The sequence below is a fragment of the Erinaceus europaeus genome, chromosome 8, assembly GCF_950295315.1.
Source record: "Erinaceus europaeus chromosome 8, mEriEur2.1, whole genome shotgun sequence".
NCBI lineage: Eukaryota > Metazoa > Chordata > Mammalia > Eulipotyphla > Erinaceidae > Erinaceus > Erinaceus europaeus.
Genome location: NC_080169.1, coordinates 48,446,574 through 48,471,043, shown reverse-complemented (window position 1 = coordinate 48,471,043; position 24,470 = coordinate 48,446,574). Strand labels below are relative to the sequence as shown.

The 24,470-nt window shown below is 37.1% G+C and overlaps 1 protein-coding gene and 1 long non-coding RNA gene across 2 annotated transcripts in view; both read right to left on the bottom strand.

Annotated features, from left to right (window-relative positions):
• Nucleotides 1-24,470, bottom strand: part of LOC132539901 (uncharacterized) — an 805,919-nt gene that overhangs the window by 584,568 nt on the left and 196,881 nt on the right. The window lies entirely within an intron of this gene.
• The window catches only part of ASNS (asparagine synthetase (glutamine-hydrolyzing)), a 30,028-nt gene continuing 6,058 nt past the window's right edge, over nt 501-24,470 (bottom strand). Inside the window, exons 3-12 of the mRNA XM_016192319.2 lie at nt 21,908-22,145; nt 9,198-9,383; nt 8,447-8,548; nt 7,203-7,330; nt 6,148-6,274; nt 3,966-4,072; nt 2,972-3,072; nt 1,844-1,925; nt 1,601-1,756; nt 501-790 (exon numbers count right to left, since the gene is read on the bottom strand). Of these exons, the coding sequence (XP_016047805.1) occupies nt 581-790; nt 1,601-1,756; nt 1,844-1,925; nt 2,972-3,072; nt 3,966-4,072; nt 6,148-6,274; nt 7,203-7,330; nt 8,447-8,548; nt 9,198-9,383; nt 21,908-22,145 (1,437 nt within the window). The 3' untranslated portion in view covers nt 501-580. The remainder of the gene's footprint in view (nt 791-1,600; nt 1,757-1,843; nt 1,926-2,971; nt 3,073-3,965; nt 4,073-6,147; nt 6,275-7,202; nt 7,331-8,446; nt 8,549-9,197; nt 9,384-21,907; nt 22,146-24,470) is intronic.

The following is a 24,470-nucleotide window of genomic DNA, read 5'->3' as shown; positions in this document are numbered from 1 at the left end:
AATTGCCTGTTAACTCCTCTATTATGGTGTCTGTATATGCACATATAAATGCATCTCTGCAGTTCAAACCCATGTTGTCCAAAAGTCATTTATATTTCACATTGTTGCCATTAAGCAATTAATGAAAAAAATTTAACTGTTCATTTCCATATAATACTTTCTCTTTTCTCAACTAGACTTAAAATGCTTTTACATTTTATCAAAACTGCCTTGCTTAGGCTGTTTCTCTAGAATAGGACTGGGCAAAGTCATGAAAGGATCTCACTAGGATAGGCAAGACCTGCAAGGGCATTCATTGCATTGACACAAAACTGGGTGGTTGCTAATGCAGCCTTGCCAGAATGCTTGTGAGTTCTTGCAACAATCAGATTTTTTTCTCCCTTTCATAGCCCATCTATACTGTTATAGAATAAGAGTTGTCCAATTTCTAGTCAAATGAAGGGATTGTGTGTGAAAATAAACAACTATAGAAGTGTTTCAGGTTTAAGACTTTTATTATCTTTTCATGACCTAGCAAATTCTACAAGTCCTTTGGCCCCTTTCTCAGCCCTTCACAAGAAGCAATCTTTACTCTTTTACCCTAAGCTTTGGCAGTTGACTTGTAGTGGGTCAAAGTGCGGGCAGAAGGATCTGTGGCATTGATCCACCTGGGCATCCAATAATGGGTCAGCCAGTCAGCTCGACCTGGGTAGTGACGTTCAAATATTTGACGGTAGTAATAGCCCTCTTTAGTTGTTGGAGTATTGAAAGGAAACTTCTGGGCTGCAGCTGCCATCATCGCATCATCAACCTGTAAGAAGAGAAGAAGAATTAAATAGCATGGAAATACTTATATTTAAGCTGGCTTCACAAACAAAGATATGGAAACAGCTTAACTGGCAGCTAATGAAAACTGTGATTAACCTCTTAGAAAATGTTCACATATTCACAGTATTCTGCAGTGATTTTTAAGAAAGATTGGCATGAATATTTCTAGTACTTGAGAGCTCTGAGTGTTTTTTCATTTGTGCCTAACAATACACAACAGCCAGCAGGTACCTGCCAAAATGTGTTCAATAAAAGCCAAGACTCTAAAGAAGCAAAGTGGTAAAAGACTGAAAAGGTGGGTGGAAATCCAGTGTCGTATGGCAGAGAAAGAGGACAAGGTAATGGAGAGTATGATGTGTTGACACTTACAATGGGGAGGTGTAAAACCATAAACATGTGACAACAGTCTTATAAATCAGTATTTTAATAATAATGTGGCCCCCTAACTTAAAAAAAATTCTTATAGAAGAAGTACTACTGATAGGTAATCTCTCCATGCTTTTAAACTAAATACAGAATGGATGATTAGAATTCTTCATTCCAGTTGCCCTATACTAGAAAAACATTTTTAAATTTTTTTTAAATTATCTTTATTTATTAGATAGAAACAGCCAGAAATTGAGAGGGATGGAAGAGATAGAGAGACACCTGCAGCCCTGCTTCACCACTTGCAAAGCTTTCTCCCCTGCAGGTAGGGGTCAGGGGCTCGAACACGGGTCCTTTCACACTGTAACATATCACTCAACCAGGTGTGCCACCACCCGGCCCAAAAAAAACATTTAATGCCATTTACCTGATGTTCAATATAATCCTGTAAAATCCTATACCAGGAATTCTTAACTGAGGTAATTCCATCACTGAAGGCTTCTTTTGGTCGCCATAGAATCTCCTTTGGTAGCAGGTTGGAGTCCTCAAATGTCTCTCTCAGTAGATGTTTTTCTATTCCATTCTAATATAAAACAAAAGGGTACATCACTAAGTTTCATATGTATTCTATTCCAATAGGCAGTTTTCAATATTAAATTGATTCACCTACCTTGGGAATTCTCATTTCTGGTGGCAGAGACAAGAAATAGGAAGTAAATCTATGATCCAAGAAGGGGACTCTCAACTCAAGACTTAAAGAGAAAAGAAGAAAACCTAATTAAATATGGATACTTAATGTCTGTCAACTTAGATTCTGATTTAGAGAATTGTAACAATTCAACTTAACCCTAAGATTAATATCTTAAAATCATTTTCACAATCCTGATTATACTAATCCCTGAATATAAAAAATATCTACATTCAGTGGGAGTAAATAGCATAATTGTGCAAAAAGACTATGCCTAAGGCTCTGAAGTCCTAGGTTCAATCTCCCACACCAACATAAGCTACAGCCGAGCAGTGTTCTGGCAAAATAAATAAAACAAAATAAAAATCTACATTCAGAATATTATGTATTGTCTCATCTGGAGAGTGACAGAACAGTTTGAAAATAACCATTTTCACTATGCATCCTCTGACCATTAAATGTATACCTCAAAAAAGACTAGCAATCATGACTGATCTCATCATTAAGGTATCTTAACTACACCTTTATGATGAGTTTTATTCCCCCCCCCCAAAAAAGTCACTCCAGAAGTAGTGAAATGACACATGTATAAGCCCCCAACGAAACTAAAACTTGTATGATCATGATTCCATACTATTTAGTCAAAGGCCATAGTGAAAACTTTAACCAAACAGAAGCAACACTAAAGAAACCTTACTTTCCCAATTTAATCAAGCCTGTTATATCTTCAAAGCCTTCAGTCCCATTGTATCAAAGCAGGGCATTCAATCAATATTTGTTTCATCAAAGTATACCGTTTAGTCTTTAAGACTCAAAACAGTGCTGTAACTTTCACCCTTTTTGGTTGTTCAAGAGTAAAGCTGTTACTCTTCAAAGATGAGAAGTCAGTCTATAACAAACGCTAAGAGAAGTCATCTCATTATTACCACAATAGCACTTTGAATTTCACTGAATTCCTTTAAGGCTGAGTTATGAGTTAACTCACAAACTTTATTTTTCTTTAAAGCAGTCAGAATTTGCAACGTACAGCCAAATAAAAACTATTATCACTGAGGTCTTTATTGTGTGAGGTCATTTTTTCAAATGCTTTTTAAAGAGTGAGTGAGTTACCCATGGGCAGCAGTAGTTCGATCAGCACGTAGAACATCAAACAAATAAAGTTCCTTCAGGAGTCTCTCACTTTCCTCCTCAGCTTTATCAGGAGAAGGAGCCTGTTTTATAAACACAAAACAAGTGACACATACCAACAGTTTTGCTTCTGGGGCACGAAACAATTCTTACCTTTAATTTTATTTTTTGCAACTAGGGTTATCACTGGGGCCTTTTTTGACAAATCTACTTTATGACAAATCCATTTCTCCTAGTGGCCTTTTTTTTTTTTTAATATACAAAGAAAAATAGGGCAAGAAGAAGGGGAGAGAGAGGAAAAAGACATCTGCAGCCTAGACTATTGCTTCTGAACCTTTTCCTCTGTAGATGGGGGCAGGGAGCTTGGACCTGGATCCTTGTACAAAGTAACTTGTGCATATCCCAAAAGAGTTTTACTTAGTCACATTCCAATTCTAAAGGTGTGTTAAGACAAAAAGCTAAACTAAGTTTAGGGAAGTAGATACTGTATAAAGTATGCCTTCATAGCAAAACTGTTAGTGTCAGGGTAAAATGAACATAGTGTGTAATAATCATGATCACACAGAGCATAAGAAATGCCAGAAAATGAGCCAGATGGTAGTGCACCTGGTTGAAAATACATCACAATGCACAAGGACCTGCATTTAAGCCCCCAGACCCCACCTGCAGGGGGAAAGCTTTGTGAATGGTAAAGCAGGGCTGCAGGTCTCTCTCTCTCTCTGCAGGTGTCTCTCTGTCTCTCTCCCTATCTCCAAACTTCCTCTAAATTTCTGTTTCTACCCAATAAATAAGCAAAGATAATAATAAAAAATAGAAAATAAATGTCAAAAATGTGATTACCACTCTACTAGGTTTGAAGAATGGATTATCTGACTCTTATGACTCCTTTTTAGAGAAACACAAAGCAGACACTATTAGACTCTTCATCTACTTCACAGGATACTCAAAGATTACTGTTCCATTTTAGAATGCTTACCTTGTGGAAATATATGTAACCCTGAGTAAGTTCATCAGAACCTTCTCCAGAGAAGATCACCACACTATCTGTGTTCTTACGAATGTACTTAGAAATTAAGTACATACCTTAATAAAGAGACAGAAAATATTGTTAATATCAACCCCTTACCATTTGATTTGGCTTTTGAAAATGTTAATGCAGCAAGTTTTGCTATTGAATTGAACTCTGTGCTAACAGTTTCCAAAATATTGACCTTAAATCTACAAGTCATTTGGGTGTACTTAGCCCTAAAGTCCTACTGTTGCAATGAAATAGCACAAAATTGTTAGACAACTGTATTCCCTGCCTAGTGAGCTCTCTCTACCCCAAACTATTTAATATATTTAGGTCAACTATGACCACTTTAAATTTCTGGCTAAAATAAACAATGTACTGAACTTGTTAAAAAAAAAAAAAGTATACCCTTTATATCAACATCACTAGGCAAAAACAGTAACGATTACTTTTTAACATTTATTCATTAATACATGAGAGAACCAGAGCATCCCTCTGGCACAGGTGATACCAGGGATCAAACTCAGACCCCATGCTTTTAATTTCAACACTTAAGCCACTGTACCACCTCCTGGACCATAGAACTAGATTTTTCATAATTTATTTATAATTTCTTTCTAACATATTTCACTAATCAAATTTCACATGGAATTCACATATATCTAAAAATACTATGTAAGTTAGCCTATTGGCTCCTACTCTACAGACCAGTAAGTTTTGCTATTGAATTGAACTCTGTGCTAACAGTTTCCAAAATATTGACCTTAAATCTACAAGTCACTTTTGTTTTTCACTGTTTTTTTTTTCATTGTTGTTTCTTTAGGGATACTTTCTATTGGATTACCAGAAAAGTCATGACATATTTTTTATATATTCTTCTATGCAAAAATGCATCGTGGCTTTTCCGATAGCCCAATAGATAACTTTTTCCTAACTGCCCCCATGCTGCATAAATATTAATACTAGATTTATTAAAACTATGCTTATATACTGTGTTTTTTTGAAGACCCATAAGTCATTATAATATCTAGTTTTGTTTTTTTTCATTTTGTCACCCAAAATATATTGTTCCTTTGGTGGATATTATCACCCTTGTAGTATTAATGCAAAGTTTAGAGAACAAATGCTCTAAACTTTGTAATATAGTCCTAGCAAACTCTGAGTCTCTTAAAAGAAAGGTGATCTAAGCCAGTAGCATATTAGGTTTTAAGGAACATCAAATCAATCTGACTTGAATTCTACTTCTGATGTCCGCATGTAACTACACAGTAAAGCTAGTACTGTTTGCTGGAAAATAAGACTTACTACTCCTTGGTAAGTTCTACAGTGGAGGAATTTACTAAAAAATATATATATAAAATGAGTATAACATACAGAAAAAAAATCACAACAAAGGGCATTTTCCTTATTTTATGTAGATTATAGCCCAATAAACTTAACATAAGCAAACAGTATCCTTAAGTAGTATTAAACAACTGCTAAACAGGAACTTCACTTATATCTATTTTTAAATAATAATTTTTATTCAAAATGGTATCTTTATGCCTTAATTTTTCTGTACAGGAACTTGTTTTATTACATTTCACCCCACCCACTCTGCAATAAACATATAGAAAATATATTTGAAAATATGTTTTTGTTTTTAATGAGACCCTCCACCAGCAAAAACACTGCAACTTACTGAAGACTCAGATGATGGTTAGCTTTTTTTTAGCAATCAAGCATTTTCAAAGTAAGAAACATTCTTAGACTATTTGCACAATGACTACACTACAGTACAAAGTCAACATAATTTATAAGATCAATGTACTGACAAACAGAAAAATATTGTGTGCCTCACTTATTACAGTATTACTTGACAGTGGTGGTAAGAAACTGAACTCCAAGTTATACCTGTATTTAAAAAAAGAAACTGATTTTTAAAAAAAATTTTATTGGATAGAACAGAGAAAATTTGAGAGATGGGGGAGATAGAGAATAGACCTGCTTCACTGCTTATGAAGTGGACCCCCTGTAAGTGGGGAGCTGGGGCTCAAACTGTAATCCTTACACTGGTCCTTACACTTTGTACTATGTACATTTAACCTGGTGTGCTACCACCTGACACCCCTCAAGCCAATTTTTTTAGTATCAGAAAATACCTCACCTACAGAAGCACGAACTGTTGTGATATCATACGTTTCCAAGGAAAATATAACTTCATCCAGAGCCTGAATGCCTTCCTCAGAATTAAAGAGTACTTCATGGTGTTCACTTCCAATGTGATTTGCCACCTAATTATGTAAAGGGATAGCATGGTATTTGTTATGTAAGGAACTAATTATTATAATGAAACACGATAGTGTTTCACAATGCACAGCAAATCAGAAACACTGAAGACCAGTCAAGACTAAATAAGTAGAAATAGTTCTCCAAGTTACCATGTACAAGCCCCACTAACCTCCAAATCTCTACGTCTCCACTCAAGGACCAGGAGATAGAAACTTTCATCAGTTCTTCCCACCCCAAGACTTCAAGCAACTAAAGATACTTCAATTTGTATATCCTCCACAACACATTCTATTAATCTATTCTATCTCACCTCTCTCTAGTCTAAAAATCTTACTAGCTCTACCTTGGCTTCCCTTTAGCTCTCCTTTACTAGCATAATTTTATATCTAAGATAATGTTCTAAGTGAAATGGTCCATCTCCTCATTCTATTTTTCTTTTCTTTTTTTTTTTCACTCTATCCATAGTACTAACATTCCTTATGACAAGAAAAATACTAATAGTAGCAGCTAACATGTACTAAGTACTTATTACATTGTAGTTTCTATCCTAGGGCTTACGTGAACTGTATCATTTTCACCTCAAACCTCCCCTATAGTAAATAATAGGGCTGCCATTACAAACATGAGGAACTGTATGACTCACTATGATTTGATACCAGCAGTTAGGCACCATACCCTGCAGGCTTAACCACTACAGCATGCTCTTTTAATAGTACAGAATTATTGTCATGAGGTTTTTGTTTTATATAGTGATTACATGGACTGAGTAGATAAAAGAATATAGTGCTAATCAACAGGCAATGAATAAATTTAATTCCAAGCAATTACCTCCATCGTGCTATAGCATAAGTATAGAATCAGTTAATTATTGACACGGTTTTCACTATAATAACAAATCTGTCTTAATTACATAATGTGTCGAGTTCTTACCTTTCTAGCAGCTAATAAATCTGGACTGTCTTCCATACCAATTGCAAATGTCTGAAGAGGGTATTGTACCTCGGACTCCTTCAGCTGCTTCAACAAAGTGGCAGCAACCAAACTGGAATCCAAACCCCCTGTAAGAGAGGAAGTAATTAGCTATACACTTGCATAATGGAGGGGCAAATGTAACTTACATCCTTTTTAAAGACTTTTTAAATAATTTACTAATTTGTTGATTTACTGGATAGAGACAGAGAAATAAAGAAAAGACAGAAAGAGAGACACTTAACATTACCACCTACAAAGCTTTGCCCCTGCACATTATTACATGTGCATTCAACCGGGTGCACCAATGCCTAGCCCGTAATTTACTAGCTATAACACTTAAATCCCTGTTTTATGAACTGAAAAGCAACTTAACAGTAAAGAGATCAAGCATATAATCTGTGATGATTATACCAGTATTCTTGTTTGTTTGTTTTTCCCTTTTGTTGCCCTTGTTGTTTTACTGTTGTTATAGTTATTATTGTTGTTATTGTTGATGTCATCATTATTGGATAGGACAGAGAGAAATGGAGAGAGGAGGGGAAGACAGAGAGGGGAGAGAAAGACACCTGCAGACCTGTTTGACCGCCTGTGAAGGGACTCCCCTCCAGGTGGGGAGCTGGGGTCTCGAACCAGAATCCTTTCGCCGGTCCTTGCGCTTTTCACCATATGCTACCACCTGACTCCCAATACCAGTATTTAAATTGGTTAAAACCCACCATATAAAATTTTAGGGGAAAAAAAAAATTTAGGGGAGAAAAACCTCAGTAGTACCAAAGACCAATCTATTGTAACTTGGGGCGGGGCAGTGGCACACCTTATTAAGTACACTTTACAATGTGGACATAGGTTCAAGACCCCAGATCCCACCTGCAAAGAGGAAGCTTCATAAATTGTGAAGCAGTATTGCAGATGTCTTTCTCCCTCTCTATTCCCACCTTGCTCTCAACTTCTGTCTCTATACAAACTAAATAAAATATACTTAAACAAAAACACAAATGTAGTGTAAGTATACTTTGTTACATTACTATAAAGATTAACATGCTGATTACAGAAAACACTTCTTATCCTATAAATGGAGGAGCAATTAAAATCACAGCATTTTGCAGGAAAGTAGTATATAGTCAAAACCTCCAAGATAGGTTTAAATTGATCTTAAACACACACACACACACACACACACACACACACACAACTGACTTCACCTGACAAAAGGCAGCCAATTCTTCTGTCTGTCATCAAACGTTTCTTAATGGCATTGTCAAAAAGGATCCGGAGATTGCTTTTCACAGTTTCTAACTCAAAACCTATAAACACATAAACAAAACAGTTCCTGAACAATTTAGGCTCAATTATTTATTGAAATGAGGCACACAATTATGATGGCCTTTGCTCAACAGTGGAGTCTGCCAAACCACAAATGTGTCAACTTTTCTTTTAAAGCTAACTTAATTCAGTAAGAAATAGGTTTTCCAACTTATCATTACAATGATGTGAGAACATAATTTTCCTCTGAGAAAGCCATAGGTCATAAAGGGGTGCTGTTTTCGCTGGGCTGGCTTCACGGGAGGGTAACAGACGACCCGGGACTCATGGCTGGGTTGTAGGCAGTATCTCTTTATTCATGCAAGACGCAGCGCAATCTATACCAAGCTAAGCTAAACTCAAAACTACAAACAATCTTGTCCTTATAAATATACTAGCCCAGTAGGGTGGGAACAGGACACAGAGAGGGTGGAGAGAAAAGTGAATGGTGAAAATCAGGGTATGACAAGGAGAGGGGGCGGAGTAGGCAAGAATTCTATCACTGAACCACCAATGCCCTGGAGGGAGGGTGGTGCTTGTTAACAGCGGTTATGTAAATAGAATAGTGTTAAGCCGGGAGGATTAAACCAAATGAAACAGAAGAGGTTTTTAAAAGCCTACCAACAAAGGGGCAATGATTTGCTTTGTTACCTGGGAATAATTTCTCCACACTGTCATACCGGGCATGTATAGGGTCATCTCTACAATGATGAAACTTAACCATTTCCACTGATACAACTTTGCCATTTGGCTTCAAATCCAAAACTTCATAATGTCCAGGCAGAAAAGGCTCTACTTTTAAAGACGAAGCCATGGAGTGCTTCAAATTAACCAGACCTAAATATTAAAAAAGGTAACATTATTGAAATTAGGAAAATATGTCATCATAATTTTCAATGAGTTAATATACTCTAAACTCCTATTCTCCTTTTTAAATACAAACATATTCATTATAAAAGCAAAATAGAAAGCATTAAAATGAATTACATTTCATTTCATTTTGTGAGGAGACCAGAGCATCACTCTGGTCTTATGTGGTGCTAGGGTTTGAAGCTAGGTCCTCACATTTGCAAACCATGAACTTTATCATGCTAAGTCACCTCCCTGGACACAGGGGAAAAAAGGGGGGGGGCTACGGAGCAGCAATAGCTGTGTTTCTCTCCTCTCCTCTCCCAAGTCAGTTTCACCAACAAAAAGACAGCTGAAGGAAGGAGAGGACTCCCCTCAGACTCTCACCAAATGCAACTGTGAGTCTCCAATACTACTGCCCTCAGAATCTGGAGCAGCAGCAGGGAGGCCCTATGCTGACACCAGGGGACAGAGAACTAACCAGGAAACTCGGGAGAATATCTATACTTCCGTGGCTTACCAGTGGGGCTGTGAAAGTCTCTTTGCATAGCCACTGGACTATCTCTGCCCCACCATGCTTTATCTCTTGGTCAGAAGTCAGTGACTAAGCTAAGAAGCCTACTTATAGTTTAAAAACCCTCAGGCTCCCATAGCCTACAGGGAAGAAAAAGAAAAAAAAAAGGCTTTTTAAAAACTTTTTTTATTTATGTATTTATTTTTCCTTTTGTTGCCCTTGTTGTTTAACACTGTTGTGGTTATTCATGATGTTATTGTTGGATAGGACAGAAAGAAATGGAGAGAGGAGAGGAAGACAGAGGGGGGGAGGAGAAAGACAGACACCTGCAGACCTGCTTCACTGCCTGTGAAGGGACTCCCCTGCAGGTGGGGAGCTGGGGGTTCCAACCAGGATCCTTACACTGGTCCTTGTGCTTTGCACTTCCTGGCTTAACCCGCTGCGCCACCACCCGACTCACCAAATGAGGCTTTTAAGCTACTGAACTCCAACTCAGGGATTAAAATACTATTGAAACAACTGTCAATTTCCACAACTGAGAACCCTTTAACTACATTACTTAGACACAACTCAATCCAGGCAAGAGTGATCAGTAATTTGAAAAATACTGAGAGGGACCTCATAACATACTATATAAAATGGTTAAACCAACAAGAAATATTGGAGAAATTAACCAGGACAAGAGTCCAGCTAAAAGCCCCCTAAAGGTTGAAGCACAAAATAATGAGGTCAACATCCAAATACTAGTTAAAGAAATAATCACAGGAGTGAGTCAAGAGTTTGCAAAAATTGTCATCAGAAATGTGGAAGCAACAAATGAAACCCTGGAAGAAAATATTATCAAGTTTATTGGAGAGCTGAAAGCTGAAATAGCTGAGCTAAGAACACAACTAGCTGAACAAGCTAAAACAGTATCAGAACAGGGAAACAAAATAGATGAACTCCAAAATACAGTAGATAGGAGAGAGAATAGAATCAATGAGGCTGAAGACAAAATTAGCAAGATTGAGGACAAATTAGAGACAACTAGAAAAGAAGTGAGAGATCTCAAAAAGAGATAAGACATTAAGAGATACTGAAAACAACAATAGAGACCTATGGGATGACTTCAAAAGAAATAATATACACATTATTTGCTTACCAGAGGAAGAAAGAGAGGGAGGGGAAGAAAGTGTTCTTCAGGACGTAATAGCTGAGTACTTCTCTAGTCTAGACAACATCAAAGACATAAAGGTTCAAGAAGCCCAGAGGGTCCTAAAAACAATTAACCCAGACTTAAAGACACCAAGACACAAGAATGGAAAGGAATAAGCATAAAGAAAGGATCCTGAAGGTTGCAAGAGAAAAACAAAGAGTCACTTATGGAAGAAAACCCTTAAGATTAGCAGCAGGCTTTTCCACACAAACAGTACAGGCCAGAAGAGGATGGCAAGATATCTATCAAGTGCTCAATGAGAAAGGTTTTCAACCAAGACTACTGTATCCTGCTAGACTATCATTCAGACTAGATGGAAGCATAAAAACCTTCACAGACAAGAAACAGTTGAAAGAATCAATTATCACCAAGCCTGCCCTGAAAGAAATTCTGAAAGGTCTCCTATAAAGTCAGACCACCATAAATATGATATATATTAAAATATCTTCAATCTTTGATATCAGTAAACGTCAATGGCCTGAATTCACCTATTAAAAGGCACAGAATAGGAAGATGGATCAGAAAACACAACCCAATAAAATGCTTATCTACAAGAAACCCACCTAACTTAAGACAAACAGAGACTCAAAGTGAAAGGATGGAAAACTATCATACAAGCCAATAGCCCACAAAGAAAGGGCAGGAACAGCTGTTCTCATATCTGACATGATAGACTTTAAAATAAATAAAATTAAAAAAGATAGGGATGGACACTACTTAATGCTCAATGGATCAGTCAATCAAGAAGACTTAACAATTAACATCTATGCACCCAATGAGAAGCCATCTAAATTAATCAAACATCTACTGAAAGGGCTATTAGCAATATATTAACAGCAACGCAGTCATAATAGGGGACTTCAACACTCCACTCTCTCAACTTGATAGATCATCCAGGCAGAAAATTAGTAAAGATGTGAGGGAGCTAAATGAGGAGATAGATAAACTAGAACTATTGGACATTTTCAGAGTCATTCATCCCAAGAAACTAGAAAACACTTTCTACTCAAATCCACATGGGTCATTCTCAAGGATAGACCATATGTTAGACCACAGAGACAGCATCAGCAAATTCAAGAGAATTGAAATCATCCCAAGCATCTTCTCAGACCACAATGGAATTAACACTTAACCATCAACAAAAAATTAGTAATAGTCCCAAAATGTGGAAGCTCAACAGTACACTACTTAACAACTACTGGGTCAAAGAGGAAATCAAAATGTTTTGAGAGTTCAATGAAAATGAAGACACAAGTACACCTGGTTGAGCGCACATGTTACAATGCGCAAGGAACCGGGTAAAAGCCCTCAGTCCTCACTTGCATGGGAAAAGCTTCACAAGTGGTGATGCAGGTCTGCAGGTGTCTCTCTGTCTCTCTCCCTCTCTATCTCCCCATTCCCTCTTGATTTCTGGCTGTCACTATCCAATAAATAAATAAAGATAATAATTAAAAAAAATAACTAAAGTTAGGGCAGAAATCAATAACATTGAAAGTAAGAAAACCATACAAAAGATCAAGGAAAGTAAATGTTGGTTCTTCAAAAGAGTGAACAAAATCGACAAATCTTTAGCCAGACTCACAAAACAAAAAAGGGAGAAGACCCAAATAAATCGGATACTAAATGAAACAGGAGATTACCACAACAGACACCTCAGAAATTCAACATATCATGTGAGGCTTCTATGAACAACTATATACCACCAAGCTAGAGAACTTGGATGAAATGGACGATTTCCTAGATAGCTATGAACTTCCAAAACTAAGTAAAGAGGAAGTAGATAACATGAACAGGCCCATTACAATTAATGAAATTGAAACAGTTAACAAAAACCTTCCCAAGAATAAAAGTCCTGGACCAGATGGTTTTACAAATGAATTATACAAAATCTTCAAAGAAGAATACCTCTAACTTTTAAATGTCTTCAAGAAGATTGAAGACACTGGAATACTCCATTCCAGCTTCTATGAACCCAGCATTGCTTTGATACCAAAAGCAGACAGGGACACAACCAAAAAAGAAAACTACAGACCAATATTTCTGATGAACATAGGTGCTGATATATTGAACAAAATTCTAGCCGACCGGATACAGCAGTATATTAAAAAGATTGTTCATCTTGACCAAGTGGGGTTTAAATCAGGCATGCAAGGTTGGTTTAATATATATAAATCAATCAACGTGATCCACCACATCAGTAAAAGCAAGACCAAAAACCACATGGTCATATCAATAGATGCAGAGAAAGTCTTTGGCAAAATCCAACATCCCTTTATGATCAAAACACTACACAAAATGGGAATAGATGGAAAATTCCTGAAGATAGTACAGTCTATATATAGCAAACCTACAGCCAACATCATACTCAATGTGGAAAAACTGGAAGTGTTTGCCCTCTCAGATCAGGTACTAGACAGGGCTGCCCACTATCACCATTACTATTCAATATAGTGTTGGAAGCTCTTGCCATAGCAATCAGGAAGGAACAAGGAATGAAAGGGATACAGATTGGAAGAGAAGAAGTCAAACTCTCCCTATTTGCAGATGGCATGATAATATACATAGAAAAACCCAAGGAATCCAGCAAGAAGCTTTTGGAAATCATCAGGCAATACAGCAAGGTGTCAGGCTACAAAATTAACATTCAAAAGTCGGTGGCATTCCTCTATGCAAACATTAAGTTAGAAGAAGTTGAAATCCAGAAATCAATTTCTTTTACTACAGCAACAAAAACAATAAAATATCTAGGAGTAAACCTAACCAAAGAAGTGACTTGTATACTGAGAATTATGAGTTACTACTCAAGGAAATAGAAAAAGACACAAAGAAGTGGAAAGATATTCCATGTTCATGGGTTAGAAGAATTAACATCATCAAAATGAATATACTACCCAGAGCCATCTACAAATTTAATGCTATCCCCATCTAGACCCCAATCACAGTTTTTAAGAGAGTAGAACAAATGCTATAAATGTTTATCTGGAACCAGATAAGACTAGAATTGCCAAAACAATCTTGAGAAGAAAGAACAGAACTGGAGGCATCATACTCCCAGATCTCAAATTGTATTATAGGGCCATTGTCATCAAAACTGCTTGGTACTGGAACATGAATAGACACACTGACCAGACACACACGACTCCCTCTACATAATTTTTAAAGACATCTTCAATGAAATGAATCCAGTTACAAAGAAGACTAAGGCAAGCATAAACCTATGGGACTACATCAAATTAAAAAGTTCTGCATAGCAAAAGAAATCACTACCCAAACCAAGAGACCCCCCCCCACAGAATGGGAGATCTTAAATGGCATACATCAGACAAGAGGCTAATAATCAAAATATACAAAGAGGTTGCCAAACTCAAGAACAAGGAAACACCATCCAAATATGGGGAGAGGACATGCACAAAATATTCACCACAGAAGAGATCCAAATAGCTGAGAAACACAGGAAAAATGCTCCAAGTCTTTGATTGTCAGAGAAATGCAAATAAAGACAGTAACTGGAAACCACTTCACTCCTGTGAGAACGTCGTACATCAGAAAAGGTAACAGCAGCAAATGCTGGAGAGGTTGTGGGGGTCAAAGGAACCCTCCTGCACTGCTGGTAAGAATGTAAATTGGTCCATTCTCTGTGGAGAACAGTCTGGAGAACTTCCAGAAGGAGTTACCTCCTATGGACCTACCCTATGATCCTGCAATTCCTCTCCTGGGGATATGTCCTATGGAACCCAACACACCTATCCAAAAAGATCTGTGTACATGTATGTTCTTAGCAGCACAATTTGTAATAGCCAAAACCTAGAAGCAACCCAGGTGACCAACAACAGATGACTGGCTGAGCAAGTTGTGTTATATATACACTATGGAATACTACTCAGCTATAAAAAATGGTGACTTTCAGCTGATCTTAGATGGACCTTGAAAAATTCATGTTAAGTGAAATAAGTCATAAACAGAAGGATGAATATGGGATGATCTCACTCTCAGGCAGAAGTTGAAAACAAGATCAGAAGAGAAAACACAAGTAGAACCTGAACTGGAATTAGCATATTGCACCAAAGTAAAAGACTCTGGGGTGGGTGGGGGAGAATACAGGTCCAAAAAGGATGATAGAGGACCTAGTGGGGGTTATATTGCTATATGGAAAACTGGGAAATGTTATGCATGTACAAACTACTGTATTTACTGTCAAATGTAAAACATTAATTTCCCAATAAAGAAATAATAAAAAAAAAATCTGAATCACCTATATCACTACAATCTACTTACTAGAGACTTAACAGTGGCACAGAAATATACAGTATAATTATACTAATTTCTTTTTTGTTCTTTTTTATTGTTGTTGTAGTTCTTATTGTTGTTGTTACTGAAGTCATCATTGTTAGATAGGACAGAGAGAAATGGAGAGAAGAGGGGAAGACAGAGAGAGGGAGAAAAAGATAGACACCTGAAGAACTGATTCACAGCAGGTGGGGAGCTGGGGGCTCAAACCAGGATCCTTAAAGCTGTCCTTGTGCTTCATGCCATGTACACTTAACCCACTGTGCTACTGCCTGACTCCCAATTATACTAATTTCTAACAATTCATATAGGGAAATCTTCAGTTGTTTAATTATTATCTCTAGCTAGAATTTCTGATGATCAAAGGAATCTATTTTCTATAATAGAGATGCAAATGCAAAAATGAAAAAGCGCACGTACTAAGCAATATCTGGTAGTCAATAGATAAGAGAGGCAGTTATAGAATTAACAGCTAACCTATATCTGTGACCTTAGGAGTACCACTGCAGTTTCCAATAAAGGGAATGGGGACACAACGCTAGTGGTGGCAAAATATGGAACTGTATTCCTATTATCTTATAATTTTGTAAATTAATGTTAAATCACTAATAAAAAAATAGCCAAGAATCCCGGTTGACAAGCAAAATGATCCATCCAATAGCACACTAGCAGTGTGCTTTACAATTTTTTTTCCAATTCCATTATCTTTTTATTGAGGAAATTATTATTTACAGGATTCCTGTTGTCACAAGGATGCATTTCCACAGTTCCAAGACAGGTATCATCATCAGTACCTTTCACCCTTAACCTCATCATCTTATTCCACCATAAAGACTTAGGTGCCCAAACTCTCCTTAATACCCTCCCTTCTCTCTTTGAATCCCTAAATCTGTTGTGATAGACTGTAAGCCATTGAGGATTCACCCTGTATTGTCCTTAAGAGCCCAACAATGAGTATCCAGTATTCACCCTTTCTCTTCTGACACTGCACATGAGGCAACAGTGTAATATAAATGTCCTCAAATTCTCACAGAAAGTAATAATCAAAACACTCAATATGATTTACAATTTAGTTTGTTAACCCAACAGTCTACTGTGTAATTCAAAGACTGTTGGGATCCAGATGTTACCACTTGGGCTAGTCTACCTCAACGTAACCACATGATCCTTGCAGTGGGTTAATGAATAATTTAAAATGTTTTAAGCATAGAGTAGCATAGTCAGATAAGTTTTAGGCCGGTTACTCTAAAAGGGCTGCGGAAGAAGAAACATTGCAATAGTCTAGAGAAGATCATTCAATCTGGGAAAAGGCTTTTCCCATACTTGGGAGCTACCCTCTTTTTTCCCTGATCCAGCTTTCTAGTCCTTTTTCCAACTATGACACCACCTCCCCAGACAATAAACTTGGTTTCACCTGCATACTAGATGTCAGGCTCAGGTAAAAAACTAGTGAAGTCATGGGCCCCTTGGAATACACCTAAAATAGACATACTAGCTCTTTCCAAAATAGAGACCCCCATTCTTCACCTGTAATATTATAGCCTTTAGGTTCATGATTAGTCAATAATTTGTTTGGTTTTACATGTTAACTCTTTTTTCATCTACCAGATTGCAGATGCTAACATGATGCCAACCTGACTTTCCTGAGCAGAGCTCCACCCCCACCCCCACCCCCAACAAAGAGCCCTGCCCCACTAGGGAAAGAGCCCTGCCCCACTAGGGAAAGACTGGGAGTATGGATCAACCTATCAATGCCCATGTTCAGCGGGGAAGCAATTACAGAAGCCAGACTGTTGGAGGCAATGTCATGGCTGCTGTCAGACAAAGTCCGAGCAAGCCAGGACCAAACTAAAACTATTCATCCTTTTTGTATAATGTCAGATGTCACGTCTGTTGCGAAACAAAGTCTGAACAGACTGGAAGCTACTGCAGAAGCGGGAAGTTCTTGACTAACCAAAGCTATTTGTTTTTCAAATACATTGATAATTTGAGGACTTACTGGATATATTACAAATACACAAATAATACCTGGGGACAATAAAAGGAGATCCCTGGGAAAAGTACATTGTGACAACAATTAATGGCAGTGAGTGTAACAAGACTAAAATGGCCTAGGAGCACAAGCTGCTGTACCCATTTAAAGGCTTTCAGAAAAGGAGCTACTTATCACCACTAGAGCTTCTCAATCAGCTGGATTCAGACCAGAAGCCAGAATTATAGGTGGCTTATAGTGTGAGTGTCAGATTGGTTCATTTAGTTATAAAAGGCTCTATTGCTTACCCTCATCCACAAACACCCTGCTTCCACTTACAGACATCCATGATGAGTATTAGGTTGTGTAGTTAAATAGCTAATGTTAGGATATATGGGGAGAAGTAAGTAAAATTTCATTAGCTGAAAGTTAGTGAATTTTCATATATGCAAAGGTTAACCAGAAGAGAGCCCCCATGGTGTGTGCTTACTTTACAGCAGAAGATTTCTTTAGGTGGACAGCCTACTATGATCTAGTTAGACCCATCCAAGAATGGGTTCAGAAGAAAAGCTATTAGATTTAGCTCCAGAGTAAAATGTTTATTCATACAGAAGGTCAGAACAGGGATATGGTCAAAACAGAGGGAACTTTCAAGGGAAAATTTAGACTACTCCTGACCAAGGAAACTTTCAAGGGTAGAATTAGACTACCCCAGACCCAGGAAAATTTCAAGGGGAGATCAGGATGCCCTAGACCTAAGGAACTTTCTAAGGAAAACATACCTATAATAATGTTGTTTCAGGTTCTTCCTGATGTTAATGAAAACAATTATATATGATGTCATCTGTATCCTTCATGTTAATGAAAATAATCTTACATAATGTCAACTATATCCAGGCAAAAGGTGTTTAAATAATAAACTTCCGCAGACAGAGGGCAGAGATGTCTCTCTCCTATACCTGAAACAGCTGATGTGTCTCTCACTTCACTCATCTCGCCGACTCCCCCTTTCTTTCAAGGACCCTTAATTACTTTTGCCAGGGCTGGCTCCTGGCACCAGACCTTCCACCTTCTATACCTCATGACTCTGGGTCCATACTACCAGAGGGATAAAGAATAAGAAAGCTTTCAAGGGAGGGGATGGGATATGGAGTTGTGGTGGTGGGAATTGTGTCCCTCTTACCCTATGGTCTTGTCAATATTTCCATTTTATAAATTAAAACTAAAAAAAAAAAAAAAAAAAAGGAAGTGAAAAAAGGGTGTTTCTATATACAAATGAGAATTAGAGGAGAGGGAATTGAGGAACTCAATATCATTTACAGTATAACCTAAAAAACAAAACAAACAAAAAAACTCAGAATGAACCTTACAAAGGTGATAGAAAAAAAGGGGGGTGTTAAGAAATAAGAAGCTGTAATGAGTAAATTAAATATGAGATTATAATTCACAGAAATTATCATCAGACCTAAAGGGGAATAAAATAAAAGTAAGGAGTCTGCTTTTCCCTTGTGTTCTCATTGTCTAACATGTTTCCTCTGTAGTAGTTAACATGTTACTGTTCAATGCTATTTGATCACACTCCAAGTGCCTAAAAGTAGACCAATTCAGATATTTACCAGCACCCACGCTGTACAAAAAAGCCCCCCCCCAAAAAAAAAACCTATTGATCTCATCTTCAGCCAATATTAAATCTGAACATTTCTACAAGAAAAGGTCTGAGGAGTGAGACAAAAGGATGCAGGCAGGCTGATCACATTTTAGTAAATTAGTGTTGTCTAGGGAAGAGGTAAAACATGAAAATAGAGAACAGGATGAAACTTAGATGAGCTGCAGTCGACTGCAGCAGAATCTAGAACTCTAAAATGGAGAATACAAAAAGGCTATCACAGGACATCAAGGACCCAGCAAATAATGGTGGAGGAAGATTTCAGCTAGTGGTGGGAGTAGTCTGTGCCCACCTATCAGGAGATAAGAAACTACAGGGAAGGCCAGGTGGTGGCACACCTGGTTGAGTACATATGTTAGTGCAGAAGAGCCAGGAATAAGCCCCCAGTCCCCACCTGCAGGGGAAAGCTTCACAAGTGAAGCAGGGCTGCAGCTGTCTCTCTCTTCCTCATCCTCTCTATCTCCCCCTTCCCTCTCAATTTTTGGCTGTCTCTATCCAATAAAACAAAATAAGGACAATTTTTTTTAAAAAAGAGAATATTTAAAAAATAAACTATAGTCATATGATAACTGTCCTATAAATTATCACTCCAAGAAAATGTTAAAAAGAGATGAAAGATGGGTGGGGATAGATAGCATAATGGAGAGCCAAGAGACTCTCATGCCTGAGGCTCCAAAGTCCTTGGTTCAATCCCCCTGCACCACCATAAGCCAGAGCTGAAAAGTGCTCTGGTAAAAAAAAAAAAAAAAAAAAAAAAGGAAAAAAAGAGAAGATTTTAATTTTACTGCCCCAACATCATTTGCTTGATGATTAATTGCAAATATTTTGTTCTGTGATGTGGACTGTTTCCTCAGTTTCTATGAAGAATCCTTTTTTAAACACAAAAAAATCCTAGGCCCTACCACACTGAGAGAAACTTCAGTGCTATTGTATGTTCCCCTCTGTCTGTTTTTATCTGAAAAAAGTCTGCCCAAATCAGTGAAGCCCCAGTGAGGAGGGGGAAAAGTTTCCATTTGAAATCCAACATATTTTCCCTTTTGTTGCTTGTACTTTTGATTTACATATTAGCAATCTGCAAAATTTAAGATTATGGAGAGTTGACCCCTACATTTTCTTCTAGGAGTTTCATAGTTTGCTTATACAGTTAGATTTTTGACCCATTTTTATTTGGGTATAGAGATAAAGGTTCAAGCAAGACTATCTCCAGTTTCCCCAGCATCCTTTGATGGATATTCTTTTCCCCCACTGAATAGCTTTTGTGTCCCTTGTTAAAAATTATTTGACTGTAAGAGTTCATTTCTGGAATCCTGACTCTCCATTAATCTACATTTCTATTCTGTGCTAGTACATACTGTCCTGATTACCCCTATTTTAAAGGGTAAGTTTTGAAATCAAGAATAAGACCTTTGTTCTGTTTTATTTTACTGTCATTTTTTAAGATTGCAATTTTGTTTGGCTATCCTGAGTTCCTTGCACTTTAATATGCATTTTATAATACATCTGACAATTTCTATAATGAAGTCATCTAAGATTCTATAAAGAGGAGACAGGGCGATGGCACATTGGGTTAAGCACACATACTATGAAGCACTAGGATCCAGGTTCAAGTCCCTGGCTCCCCACCTATAGTGGAGGCTGCTTCACAAGCAGTAAAGCAGGTCTGCATGTATCTATCTTTCACTCCCCCTCTCTATCTTCTCTCTCCAATCCAATAAAACGGGGGGGGGGGGGAACATCAGGAACAGTAGATTCATATTGCCAGCTCTGAGCCCCAGTGACAACCCTAAAGGCAAAAAAAAAAAAAAAAATCTATAAAGATCACACTAATTCTTAAGATCAATTTTGGGAGCACTACCATCTTTTGTAACACTAAGCCTTTTTAAAACGCTTTTCCATTTATTTATTTATCTTTCATTTATTTCAACAGTGCTTTGTAGATTTCAGAATGTAAGATTTACATTTTACTTATTAAATTCATTCTTAAGTACTTTATTTATTTATTTGCTTTAAAATTTTCATTTACTTATGAAAAAGACAAGAGGAGAGAGAACCAGACAGCACTCTGACACATGTGCTGCCAGGTATCGAACTCGGGACCTCATGCTTGACAGTTCAAAGCTGTATCACTGTGCCACCTCCCGGACCACAATATTTTATTTTTTGATGCTATTATAGAATTATTTCCTTAATTTGATTTTTAGATTGTTCATTACATACAGTGTGTAGTACAAGTATGTAGAAAGAACCTGAACACCTCTTTACCACTTGTGAAGCTTTCCCCCCTACAGGTAGAGAACAAGGGGCTTGAAGCCAGGCCCTTGCACTCACTCTGTGTGAGCTCAGCCAGGTAGAATACCACCCATCTCCAACCTTGCTGAACTAGTAGTCTTATAAGGACAATATGTAAAGAATTATTACAGTAGAATAATAAAAGACCAATAACCCAACTAAAAAATAGATAAATCAGCAGGGGTAGATAGCATGATGCTTATGCAGAGACTCTCATGCCTAAGGCTCCAAAGTCCCAGGTTAAATCCCCTACACCATCATAAACCAGAGCTGAACAGTGTTCTGGTAAAAATAAATAAATATAGCTAAATCAAAAATGAATAAACTATGATACATCTATACAACAGAATAATATTCAGTAATAAAAAAATATGTGTTCTATCAAATCACAAAAATGCAATGGAAAGGCCTTAAATGAACATTAATAAATGAAAGAAGTCATTCTAAAAAAAATATATATATATATATATATATATACTGTATTAGACCAACTATTGACAGTCTAAGAAAAGCAATGTTACAGAGTAAAAAAATTGTAGTGTCTAGGACAATATAAAGTTCAGTAGAAAAAAAAAAAAGCTGTCATTACCTTTAGCTTCTGAACACACAGCCAAAAATCCATCTTCTGTTAAGGCCTTAAACAAAGGTCTCACTCCATAAGTGTCTCTGCCCAGGAACACTTTCTTATTGGCAGTATCCAGTAAAATAAAGGCGAACACTCCATCCAGCATACATGCTGTTTGCTCAATTCCTCCTTTGTTATAAAGATGAAGGATAATTTCACCATCAACGTTAGTCTGATATTCAAATCCAAAATGCTCTTTCAGCTTAAGGAAACAATAGCAAAATAAAAAATGTTAAAATCATAGTACATTTACTACTAATTTTCTAATACTTTATGTATTTACTAACATAAGACCGACAAGGAGACAGAATCAGAATGTCACTTTAGCATATGTGTCACTGGAGGTAGAACTGGGTAGGACCTCATGCTTGAGTCCAGCATCTTACCCACTGCATGACCTTCTAGGCTCCGCTAGTAATGCTTAATTGTAAAGTGCCTTTGGGGGTGGGAGGGTTTGTTAGATAGCATAATGGTTATGCAAAGAGACTCTCATGCCTGAGACTCTAAAGTCTCAGGTTTAATCACACACACACACACACACACACACACACACACACACACACACACACACACACACACACACACCCCGATAAACCAGAAAACCAGGGCTGGGCAATGCTCTGGCAAAAAACAAACAAAATAAATAAGTAGATGAAGTAGCTTTAATATTTCTGTTCTTATAATCATGTCATATACTTCAGTGATTTTGATCTCAGAGTCCTAGCAATTATCAAAGTGTAGCTTGTGACTATGATCATATCACCTTAAACACTCCCATTCTTATCAAAATATGGCTTTTGGCTTTCTACAAATGCTTTACAACAGAAAATTACCCATGAAATTTTTAGTTGCACTCCAATAAACATAATGCAGAAAGCAATGTATCAAAACAATAAAACAGAGAGATGAAAATACCTATCATATAATGCAATGTATACATTACACATACATTTATATATGTAACTTAAGCAAATGGGATGCTGACTGGACACAACACTAAAAATGTGTGTTCAACAATTTTTGATATTTTGATTTGAGAATATAGTCCTGGTTGAAGTTCAGCCTCAAAGATCTACTATAAAAATAGAGAGCAAAGGTTTAAGTACTGTATACCCAGCAGTGTGCACATATCATCGCATACAAGGACTAGAGTTTGAGTCCCTGGTCCCCATCTGCAAGGTGGAAAACTTCCTGAGCAATGGAGCAAATGCTACAGATGTCTCCCTATTCCCCAGTTCAGTTTCAATGTCTTTCTGTTTCTATCAAAAAAACTGGGGAAAAAAATGCAACCAACAGCACTGGATTCATTGTTCACAAAGTCCCAGCAATAAACCTGGGGACAAAAATAAATAAATGAATAAATAAATAAAATCAAAAGGGCAAACCTATTTTGGTACTGATAAATAAGTAACTATATCCCAGACATAGATACACATGGTCTCAAGAAATGCCTCTTACTGGTAGACAAAATTACAGCGGTTTTTTTACTAGTTTACATGCCCCAAATGAACTATAAAGAGGTTGTCACTCCCACCACATATAGGGTGAGAGAATTGATAAAGTTACACCTGAACTCTGTGGCTGTCTGTGACCACTGGCAAACTAAAGGTGAAAAAGTTAAGTTTATGCTCCTCTTTCTTTAGACTCTCATTTTAGGCAGATAATGGTTAAAGAAGAGGTTCATATAAAATCAGATGGAAACCTTAGGTAAATTTTCAAATTTTAAATGTTATTTTCATATTTCAAAAAGTATATCTATATGCCTGTTTATATTTGACTTGTTTATATATGTGCATGCTATGCTTTTATAATCTCATTCTGTAATTCATTGACTCTTTTTGTCTATAAGCACTTGCAAAGCTGTCCAAAAATGAGCCATGGCCACCTCTAATGACTAAAGCTACTGCCTAGTCACTTCTCCCTGCTCTCAGGGTTAGATCCTGTCACTAACAGGTCTGGAATCTTTTACTGAAATTTGTGAGCTAGATAACCTGAATAAATGGTTTAAAAAGCAACAACTTCCCACAGCTATTCTCCAAAATCAATGCCACCATCTCACCTCTGCCCTTTGGTTATTTATTGGTTAATGATTCACATATATCACTTCCAACTCTCCATAAACCTCACTCAGATAAAAACAGCTTCCATACCTTACCACCATCCAGAAATCAAACTACCATTTGACCTGCAGATTGCAAAGCCTTGCCTCTCCTCTGCAGGGAACGGATTCCTTTTGCCTAACCTTAACTTAGTTTTCTCCTTGTCTAGACTGACCTTCTGCCACTGCCAACACACATTTGCTGAATTTCGGCAGTAACAAATATTATTTTCATCTAAAATGGACAGCTTTAGACGCAAAATTGCAGAATGCTTTGTATAAACTGTCCATTCTATAGACAGATTTCTATCCAAACTGCATACACTCAGGTGATTTGTAGATTTAAATACACATATTTATTTAGAGGTTAGAATGAAAATAGTTTCAAAATATTTAATTTTAAAAAATTAGCAAAGCAACAATGTTGTT